General features: G+C 28.5%; 2 protein-coding genes across 2 annotated transcripts in view; one reads left to right on the top strand and one right to left on the bottom strand.

The window, feature by feature from the left end:
- Positions 1–962: 962 nt before the first annotated feature.
- Positions 963–3,428, bottom strand: LOC119676339 (fatty-acid amide hydrolase 2-like). The gene is made up of 2 exons (XM_038087579.1): positions 3,417–3,428; positions 963–2,542 (listed from the first exon to the last, which is right to left on the bottom strand). Exons 1-2 carry the CDS (start codon positions 3,426–3,428, stop codon positions 1,142–1,144), a joined length of 1,413 nt encoding a protein of 470 aa, XP_037943507.1. The 3' UTR covers positions 963–1,141.
- Positions 3,429–3,604: 176 nt separating this feature from the next.
- LOC119676338 overlaps positions 3,605–12,192 on the top strand; it is a 20,195-nt gene continuing 11,607 nt past the window's right edge. The window contains exon 1 of the mRNA XM_038087578.1: positions 3,605–3,632. Within this exon, the coding sequence (XP_037943506.1) occupies positions 3,605–3,632 (28 nt within the window). The remainder of the gene's footprint in view (positions 3,633–12,192) is intronic.

The raw sequence follows: 12,192 nt of genomic DNA, 5'->3' as shown, positions 1-12,192 counted from the left end.
ACTTTAGGTTAATGGGAAAACAATTACCGAAAATATATAGGAATGAAAGGACTTAAAACCCTAACATAATACTCTCAATATTCATACAGACTTTTACAGATTGTAAAATACAAAAAAAAAGACACCGTCTTCAACGGAGTCTACTATGTTGAAGTGAACTGTAGAGACTCAACTTGACTTACCGATATCTGTAGGTGTATCTTAAGCAAAAGTATTTGTCTGTAAGAAAACGGGCCAGATTTGTTTATTTAAAGAAAAAAACTAACTGCACAATAAACTTCTTTGTGGACAGTCAAACGGCGCTAAAAGCAATACCTTCATAATGAGTATATTTCAAAAATGTTCACTAGTGTAAGAAAGCAATAGACAAACTGAGTGACCCATAGACGTGCGCTCTATATATATTTGTGTCTTCATTCGCTCCACCATTCTCTTGCTACGAGATTGATATATCTTGGTATAGCTTTGTAATTATCAAATATACAAATATAAAATTTACTCCTAATTTTATATAAATATATATGTATATTGTTATTTACATATATATTTATATATAAATAATTTAATTGTTTTGATAACGAGTCTCTGCAATGACTTTAATCAAAAATTAAAATACATAACAGATCGGCAAGGAAGTAATTTCGTTTCTGAAGTATAGATATGTATAAAGTTTAATAATGTATAAAAAGTTATATATATTAATATAAAGAAAATTTGTGAAATCGGAAATTACTTTCTTGTCACTCCAATATATAAAAAATATAATTATTAAGGATTCGATTTGGAGCTGTTTGAGTTGTTGTAAAGAATAAATGATATATAAGTTTTATATACAAAACAAATGAATAGTAATAATATAATTTATGTAGTAAATTTGTTAAAATAATTTAAATAATTTTTTATAAATAATACAAATAAAAAAATATGTAAATAAAAATACAATGTATATGTGATGTAAAAGAAATACTACAATTTTTACTTAGATTTAGCTTCATTTTAATACTAAGAAAATATATATATATATAGAAAAGGCTTATAATAACACCAAAATTAAAAAATAATATGATTAATAAAATTAATTTGTTTACAATTAACTCATAAAGACTCGTACATTAAAAATAAAATCCTAAAATATACTTTACTATGTGCGTTTAACAGCGTCTTCGGATGGCGGCCGGACCCAACCACCATAACGTCGCTCCATTTCTCGTGCTACAGCCAGACATAAATGATCCTGTCCCGGATTGGCAACAACCTGTATGCCCATCGGCAAGTTGCGTCTATCCAAACCGATCATACAATTGGTCACTGGCAAACCAAGCGTGTTGAATATTGCCATATACATTGGCTCTAATAATTTATGATAGATTTGATAATGCTGATGTGCTGTATTCGGAAATGTTGGATACAAGAACACACCATCTGTGCCAAGTAGCTCTTTGAATTCAGTCTTTAGTGCATCAATGATAGTGGCCAGATGTTTGTGTCGTGAATTCGGTATGATTTTCATGAAATTCTGTAAATGGCCGAATATCACAGATGGCAGTATGCTATCCGAACAACCAAAGAAATATTTAACAGTTTCGGTGCATACAGTTTTGGGTCGTTCACCTTCTTCAGTTTTATTATATATGGTTTCAATATTTTTCATAGTCAACATAGCTGAAAGTGAAATATCAAGTGAGAATTTCATTTTCCTTATGTTAACGCGTTTTGCATTAAAATCCGTAGCAACACGATTAATGGCTGCATGCAAATCACGGCTAAGCGGTCGCATCATACCTGAAGGACCATCATTATCCATGAAATAGAAACGTATGCTTTGTACACTAATTTCTTTATCAAGCGTTAATTTCGGACCTAATGGATCGTTCATACATTTTAAGAGTAGTGGTAAATCTTTAGCGTAACGTGTCATTGGAGCAATTGTAAAGAAATCTCCCCATTTTGGAAAATCACTAGTTGGATGATGACCTTTAAATGATACCGCATATGGTGTGGGTTTATGTCCCCAAATACCGCTAAACATAGCAGGTAAACGTGATGAACCACCAATGTCAGAAGTTAATCCTAATAATGAAGCACCACTTGCTAATAATGCTGCTTCACCACCCGATGAACCACCTGGAGTACGTTTCAGATCATATGGATTTTTTGTTTGACCAGTGACATTGTTATAAGTTTCCCATAGTAAACATAATTCAGGGGTATTGGAGACAAGCAATATTATGCCTCCGGCACGTTTTATTAATTCTACGACAGGCGCATCTGATTTGGCGATTTGTGGTGTTTTGAACACACGTCCCGCTTGATTTGTCATACCGTTTACAGCGATACTCTCTTTCACTGTCACTGGTATGCCAAGAAGCGGTGTATGTTCTTCCATTTCTTCCACACTATTTATGCCAAGTTCAATTACGCGATCCACTTCACGTGCCTCCTTCAATGCTTCTTCAAAGCGATCTTGTACGATTGCATTGATGAGTGGATTCACCTGCTTACACCGCTCGATATAGGCTTCAACGACCTCTTCGCTCTTAATCTGAAAGCAGAAATGAAAGATATAATAAAGTTTTAGTTAATAAAAAAACTTAAATAAAAACTTACATAATATATGAACTTTTTATATTATGTATATTGTCTATTTAGTATATATGTCAAAAATATATATAAGTAAATGAAATGATAATAAAATTGGACTTTCAAAAACTGGTAAATGATATTTGATTACCGATTCGTTAAAAAATTATGCACGGTTTTCTTTTTTACCTATACGACATAAATTGTAAGTTTCTACTTTCTTCAAAAATAGTTTTACTTATCCTATTTTTTGAGTTTTAGTTCTTAACTGGTATTCGTGCAGTCTCTTCTTTCTCGGGTACCTTCCAAGAACATATAGTCTCTTCTTTCTCTTTACAATATCTACATATCCGCATATATGTGATACGAAGCTTGTTTAGGTGCTAGTTGAACCTATAATGTTCTGTTAGTATTCTAGTTATAATATCTAAGTCGTAGAAGACCTAACCTAAGTCGTTCTTCTTGAAGGTTGTAGCTTTTTGCAAGCGATTTGATATACATATGATATACCTAATAGGTTGTTAAAAGATAGAGTTCTTTGGTTTTCTTCTATATTCTTTAATAAAAAACAAATTATTACTTTATTCCACAATATAAACTTAAATATAAACAACCAATTAAATACGGTTGTAAATGCAAGGATGCTGCTCTTTTTCTTCCAAGCTCGTTTCCCTCACAGCAAATTTTGGTACACATAGAATTTATAATCGATTGGTTTTGCCAAGTACAGTCAGCTGTTCTTATCAATCTAAGACCGATTTTGATGTTAACAAAATAAGATCTGAGTGCCTGGTTATCAATCACAATTGTTTTTTTTTTTCAAAATTTGATCTCACCATTCTTATCATACTCTCACATCATACTTAATTCTAACATGCAGTGAGCTGAGAGTGACCATAATTGACGATACCTAACTATGGTACAATGATCAAACACCAGAAAGGTTATGAAAATTTGTGAAGTGCTATGTTTACCTTGAAAAGGAAAGTACTATCAATAGCAAATATTATATATTGTTATCGAAATGTTTGAGGAACAAAATCGCAAAAAAAGTTTGTACGAAGGAAGAGGAAGAAAACGGCCTTCCATTCAAATAATATGCAATATCACGATTCGTTGATGTAGGTCAAGTAACTAAATTATACTTTGATTGGTTTTGTACTTTAGCGATATTTTTACAGATCTAAAAAGAATACTTCAACAATAAAGTCATGTCCGAAACCTGGTACTTGGAATAGATATTCAAACTTGGGATAGATATTTCAACTTGGAATGTTGGAATAGACTTGACTTGCTATAGAGAGAGAGAGTACACAGATAAATGAAATTGATATTTGAAAAATATATATTATTGTTTTATAATAGCTGATGGTAGAACTTATTGAATAACGAGTAGGAAGCTTTAAGATACCTCGTACTTTGGAAATTATTGCTTTAAATATTTCATAGAACTCTGTAATGATCTCATATGAATTATTGCTTTCTTAATTACTTTGTTTATTTCTTATTTACTGAGATACGTCATTTTCCATATCAATACACTTAGAAAAACATTTGCGTAATTATAGGCAATTTGCAATTAATTGAACAGGAAATTGCATCCAAAAAAATGATAAATACGTTATTAGTTGAAAACAAAACTTATTTTTTATAATTTTAAATAAAATTTCTAGTTAAAAACTTATTATTTAAAGTAAGTTATTATTTAAAATAAGTTTTTAATAAAAATTTTTATTTTAATTGCAAAAGTAACTTGCTCGAAATGATTAATACTTAATTACTCATAAATTGCGCAAGCGGAGTAACTAAAATCCATTTAAAGGTCTTCAACTAGAATATTTCAACATTGAAATTTTTTATATCATATATGATATTAAATTATTTTACTGTTTTGACTACAGAAGACAACTAAAATCTATGGTTCAGTGAATCTGGCTTCAAAACGAAGGCTTGGATTTTTACATTAATAATAATAATTTTTTTTACTTTTCGCGATTCAAAATATTCGCTTTAATTTTGACTAGAAGCGATGGCAATGTTTTTCAATGACTTCAGGCAGCCATAAATATACTGAACGAGTAGAAATGTTTTTAATGCAACTGCGGTTACTTAGCAAAGTAAAAACAATTGTACAATAAACATAATATTTGAATTATCAAGTACAAAGATACAATGAAGCATGGGGCATTTTATAGCTTTTAATTTGAACTACCTTCGAAGTGTCTTGAAAGCTTGGCACGCGGCGGTATGGCAGATACATGAATCGACGCAGTTGAATTGTTAGAGATACTTGTTTCCATATGCTGAATGCATTAATAAATTTATACAGATACATCTCTATTTATTAAATTTGAAATATGTCAAGTGATATATAAAAATAAGTGGCTACGAATTAATCTAGACGAATGACAGTGACACGCATTGAAAATGCCGCTACAGAAAGGAACGATACCATTATAGTCGGTCTGGTACAAATACAGAGCAAATTTTAATATAAAATCAAATGTACATATGTAAAAGTATTTTATTAATTGAAAAAGTTACATCATTTGCAATATCAACAATTCCGACAACACGAATCAAGAAGTACTGGAACCGAGCCGAACAAATAAGTCTTTATTTCGCCGTTTAACTTGAAACTCAATCATGAACCCTAATAAAAAATAACCATGTATTCAAAATCAGTATTTAGTGGCAGTAAGAAATGTGATGGGAGATTCTGTAGACCCTACAACTGTGAACTGTATATGATCTACCTCGAATCAGAAACAGTTACAAAATAAAGCTCTGTAGACTCCGGTATGCTAATCATGTATATCTCACCCATATGAACTGAGAAGTTTGCACAGATAACTTTTTCTGGCAGATTTTATTGTAAGCGTTAGTGAAGCAAAACATAAATAGATGAAATTTACTGGTGCCCAATTGGCTAATATCGGCACTTCAAAGGTTTTTTTTATTATGTATTTAATATAACAATAGATATTATTGTATGGTTATGGTATATAAATTATTGTATGGTTAATTGCATAAATTAAAAAATTTGACTTTTGATACAGTATTAATAACAAATATGATGTGTTACATATAGCAAAGCCTCAAATACTACCTTAAAGCAATTACAGGTAGCTCAAAACCTGGCTTTAAGAAAACTGTTTAAGATGCCATGGTATATTAGATCAACAGACATACATAGAGATCTTAGGATTGACTCAATGAAAAAATATATCAGAGACAGAACTCTAAAATTATTCACTAAAGTTGATACGCTAATTAACCCCGCCCTAACAATCCTCAAGTCCACTTCTAGACTCTCAGGAAGATATGCTGATTTAAGGTCCGTCATCAACTAAAAGACAAATATATGGTATGATTTTTTTTTTTAGCCTAGTTAAAGCCCAGTGTGGGGTAGAGATAAGCTCCCCAGCCATTATAGAGTAAAAGTACGTAATAGCACTAACTCAAGAAGAAAAAGAATCAAGATATGTTGATTATTTATAGCTAACTAAGTTATATCTTATAATGTTATTATAAACTGAAATTATAAGAATAAACATGTTTGGTGTACTAAAAATAACATCTATTAATTATTATTTCTTTGGTCAATACACTTATGCTTTTCATAAGACCATAGCGCGAAAAACAACTGTCTGTAATAGTTTCTTAACACAAATCAGTAGCAACCCTTAAATATAAGACATAACAGTTGAAAGAGTATTTTAAGATTATATAGATCTTGTAATCCTCCTTATACAGACACAAAATAATTAAAAATATAATATTCAGTCATCAAAGTCAGCGATTTGTAATTGGATTCAATGGTGAGAGACGTTTGACGTTCAAAAGACTTTGTCTTTGATTGGAAGAGATGCAATGGGCAACATGTATACGAAGAAGTGATATAGGATCACCACAGATGCCGCAGGACTATTGAGGGGCACCTCCCAGTAACTATTTGTGGGAATTGAATGAGCGAATAATTTTTAGACGTAAGAGCACAGTGATTTGATTTTTTACAGATGTATCAGAAAGTACGGCCTTATGTCATTTGAATTGTGGGAACGATCATTATCGTCACACTGTATTTAATGAGAATTAATTAACTAATTATATTTAATAAACTATATATTTAATTTATTAATTTATATAATGATATAGTTAATTAATTGTAGTTAATTCTCATTAAATACAGTGTGACTAATCAGAAAATATGCATTTCAGATACATTAATATGCAAGTGTCTAGCGTTAAGAAGAAAATTTCATGGATTTTTTCTACCTCAATGCAATTCGTCCAATATATGAGTATATTATGTATAATATTACAGGTATTAAATGCAATAGCTAGCAAGATAGTTAGAACATCCATTCCTCCTTCTGTTATTATGAACTCTAATAATCTAGAGGTCAAATGTTCGTATAAACCTTAAGTAGCGCACATTTGAAATTATCTTTAAAATAAAATATTAATTAAAGTAAAAACGTGCAAAAAGCTTGAAAAGTTTTAATTCAAAAATACAATTTTTTTTATTAATTTAAGACATTAAAATAAATTATGGTTCAAAAAATATATAAGCATTAATAATAGGTTTATAAAATTTTTTTGAAAATGATATTAAATAGCAAACTGACAATCCAGCGTCTTCGCCATAACGACCTCAGTTGAATACGTGTATTTGGAGCAGCGACCGCAATCATAGCAAAAATATTTTATAAAAATATTGTATCTATGAGATACTATAGGAGTATGTGCATAATGTTGTATAATATACTAGTATAAGCAGATGTGCGTAGAGCGCAAATGCTGACAATGTGTATGGTGTAATAATGGCAGTGCTTAGAGTATTCAACAGAGAGATATCATCATCATCACGGCTTACTAACGACAGTTCATTTTAGTCATGATATTGATGGAACCAAAGGCCAAACTGCAACATTGTAGAGACACGTAAATTTGATGTGTTAACTCAACTATTTGCACATGCTCATTCATATACTCTCTTCGTTTTCAGTATTACACATATATTTGATGTGTCTGGTAGTTGTTAAAGATATTGCAATAAATGTTAAGATAAATTAATAAAATATTTCACAACTAAAGTTAAAATGCAATCAACACCGGCAGCGTGTCGATGCAATTGTTGAAATGCAATTGTTAACTGAGTGAGGCGTGAAGAAATCTCAACATTTCAAATTACATTTTATTATTTATTTTTTCTTATATCTTAAATAATCGTTTTCATATTCACTCAATAATTAATTGTACATTAAATAATATTAAAGAGATTTTCTTAATAGTCGCAGTTACATTAAAAATCACATATCTACAGTGGCATAGTCAGAGGGGAAAGGTATTAGAGAGTTTATCCATACTTTACTCTTGACATTATAATCTGACTATAGGTATACACTGCGAAAAAAAATGTACTCTAAAACTTATTTACCAGATATTTTAATAACAATAAACATCACATATATACAGCGCCATTTCCAGTGGGAAGTTCTTAAGGAATAGATTTTCCGTCCCCTTGACAATATAATCTATCTATACACACTGCCAAAAAAAATATATTTTTAATATAACTCTTCCCTTTTTAGCACAATTTTAGTTACGACACGGCATATTATAAAATCATCTATATATATGTCTAATGCCATAATATATAACATAATATATATCATTTTACATTAAACTTAATTTCTTCTTTCAGTTTCTTCCTCATTAATCAAACCTAAGATTGTATAAGGTATATCCTCTGAATAAACAGTAAAAAAGATCTCTGCTTATATTATCTGTGCTAGGATATAAGAATACATGAAAAAAAAAAGAATTGAGACTATTGAAGAAGCGATGTGGAGCCAAGGACAGTAACACCGGTAGGCAAACATTATGAGAGGTCACAAGGTTTAAATATAATTATCTAACCATCATAACTATAAATTGTTAGATATTCTTAATACAAGCTAGAAGCATTTTATTTAAAAAAAAAATAATAAAAAATACTACGATTAAATATTTAATGTTTTTAAACTGTTACATGAACACATGTTTTAAATAACAACCAAAAGTTAAGGTTATACAGCAATATACAGCACAATTTATAAGTTCTCTTGGAGAAATGTAGATAATTATTATTTCTAATTAATTTTAATTATATTGAAAAATATTTAGCTTATTATATAACACTTAGATTGCCTAGAGTTATATGGGTTCAAAATTTATTTTAATTAAAAATTGTATCTAGTCTAACTTATAACTTAATACATCTGAGGCTAGTTTCGCTCTATCCATTTAAATTAAAAATGCATTATTAAAACTTTTACTAACTACAACTATAATTAATTGTTTAACTGATTTAATTGTGTATAATTAATAAAATAATTGATTCATATTCAAGATAATTGTCTCCTGGAAAGACAAGTTGATGTCTCTAAATGTAATGTGATAAACCTATATTTTGCAATAATCAGAAATTCAATAAAGTTTCAATTTTAATAAATTAAGTAAATTTAATATACTTTTTAAATGCATATTAAAATTATCATATTAATAATATGATAATATTTAAAAATTAATATTATTTATTTTGTAATGAATAAATATTTAAAAAAAAAGTGCAGGTTTTACACTTGGCCGGTCTCTCAAACTTTTTAACATTATCTTCATTAGAACACTAAATATTTTCAAGGTTTCTTACTGGCTTAACAAAAAACTATCGAATATACCCATTGTATCTGAAGAACTGTAGACGATATATTTAAAACGTGATTTACTTGTTCTATGCAGTAATGTGGACTGAAATGGATGACTGAAATATATTGGCATTGTTATTCTTCGTATTATAGGCAAAATTAGTAAAACTGAATAATGTTGTTCTTTATCAAATCTAATGTTCAAATGTTTATAAAATATAAAGTAGTTTATACAATTAATTAGAGTGCTGAAACGTTACAAGGTTTTGTTTTACAAAACCTGGTACAAGTTTTCTGGTACAAGGCTTTGTATATGCTTTATAAAAACCTATTGGTTGTTATTGTACTTGTACTTAGTATACAAATTTCTATAACTGAATAACATTTTGTAATCAAAGATAAATGATTTTGAGAGGTAAAGGTGTTTTACATTTAAGTAGAGGTACATCATTTGAAGTCTACTTCTAAAACTCCACTGAATGATATTACTACAAATTATATTGCAAGGATGTTGGATTCTATACTTTTATCAAAATTTCAAGGGTATAGAGTTTCATTCTTATTTAAACTAAGTAAATCTAATAAACTCTTTAAATTCCTTAATCATACAATTTACCTATTTACCATTCTATCTAATATTAGCCATTTTAAAAAGACTAAAGTAAGTGCAAAAACAAAATAAATTTTTCCTTGAATCAATTATATAAATGACTTTAACGGATATGAAACTTGATCCAATAATGCTGATAGTAGTGAATATTACTCAATAATGCAATAATTTGACCCAATATGCTAATATTACTCGTATTTCTACAATATATGTATGTCAGAAAAGAAGAATGGTTTACTTCGGAAATTTGCCAATATCCGATGCAGCTGCATGAACCGCTTAAAATTATATCTAATAATAGTTATTTGTATGTATTTTTGAATTGAATTTATTTTTCGAATTTAATTTAACTTTAATCGTTTTTTAATTCAAAGATTTAATTTATGGATATGGATATGGCTTATATACCTGACAGTTCAAGAGATTTTAAATTTTTATAAATTAATACTTTAAAGGAATTCAGCTATATGTATTCTGTGCATAAGCGAGTTAAATATATTTATACATATATTTTATATAAGGTCTGTTCCACGAGCTACTCATAGTAAAACATGAGTAAAACAGAAGTAAAATTTACATAAAAATACTTGAAAATTTGCTGGTGGAACGCGTTTGTGTATACACAGTGTTTACTCAAAGTTACTGTGAGTAGCTCGTGGAACAGACCTATAATGTATTTACGTCAAACATTTCATATTTTTTAATAGTTATAAAAAAAAATATTAAAATAACTTAAACTAAGCAAACTCACAATAACTTCGTTCATAATTGTTTTGAACAATTGCTTTTGCTAAAGATTTAAATTGATTTTTAAATCCCTGTGTTTTATATGGTACCATAATGAGGCAATGGGCTTAAGTGGATTTTTAGGATCGCTAGTATAACCTAACATAACCTATAAAAAAAGGTGCCTTTTAGTATTAGCATGTATTGTCTTAGTCCAAGTATTATGAACACGTATTAAATGTTAAAATTTTTATAGAAAATTACTACCCTATATATTAAATCATTTTGATTAAAGTGCCTCCAATTCAAATAATGTTTTAATGTTCTAACTTCTTATACGATAGTTTTTTATTTGTACTATGAAAAACTAGGCAATTCAAAAATCAAAATCTGTTGATTTTCTAACTCGCTGTACCGCGAAGCTTTTTTGCACAACAGCTAAGAAATTGTTTCCTTACCCCAAATGGTAATCTGATTACAACAAAAACAAAAAAGGCTAAAGCAAAAGGAGCGATTAACAATAACAGCATGATGTCAGTAAGAGAAAGGCCGCCAGCGAGTGTTGTAATTAATATGCGCTGTAGTAAAGCAAAGAAAAAATTTTTACATACAAATTTTAATTATAAAGTTGAAATTATTAATTGATTATAGAGAATATTTCGTATTGTAATTATAAGTGTAGTAAAGATAAAAGAGTGTTTTAAAATAATATAAGCTAAATTAATAGTTTTTAAAATCATTTTCGTTTCTAATCGCATCAAAGATTGACGCCATTTTCGGAATTTGTACTGTGTATATAAAATTGTACAAAATGCCGGTTTTCTTAAATATACAATTTTGAAATATGTAAAAATAACTGTACAATATAGTTAAATAGAATTGTTAAAATATAAAATAGTTATTATATTTTATGTTTGAAATTTTGTCGTGAACCTGTAAATTTAAATTCGTATGATTCCGCTAATAAATAACATTACATATGATATTGAATCAACTTTTTTCAACATAGCAGCAAAGCAGCGCAGCAGCAGAATTATTGATAATAATTGATGTTCAGAGTAGCGTACAAGGTAAGTCAATTAATAGTTTTCTTTACATGCAACAATTGCATAGAAAAATATTTTTCGTTTAATTTAAATTAAATTTTAACGATATCTGTTTTATAAAGTGATTGTTAATAAAACATGTATAAAAAAATATTAATAAAATGTTAATAAAATTATAATAAAATAAATATGGTAATTGAATTCTTTGAGTGTGATGAAATGTTAAATGTTGGCAAAGTTATGTTTTATAAGTTTGAAAAATCAATTATATCCCAATAGTCAAATAAAGCTTAAAATTAAAATTTAATTATAAAATTATTTAAATTTATATAATTTTAATATCGTATTAAAAATATTACATTACATTACGTATCATATAAAAACAAAGTACTTTAAATAAAAATAACTTTTGTGTTGTACTTTAAATCAAAGTGTGGGGAATCAATCAATCCCTCGATTGTGCACTGTGGTGGAAATGTTCTTCTATTTATCAAAATAAATAAACAATTTATTTATCATTTAAAATGTTTTGTCGAAA

Source organism: Teleopsis dalmanni, chromosome 2 (assembly GCF_002237135.1).
Source record: "Teleopsis dalmanni isolate 2A chromosome 2, ASM223713v2, whole genome shotgun sequence".
In the NCBI taxonomy this organism is placed as follows: Eukaryota; Metazoa; Arthropoda; class Insecta; order Diptera; family Diopsidae; genus Teleopsis; species Teleopsis dalmanni.
This window is presented reverse-complemented; position numbering and strand designations above follow the sequence as displayed.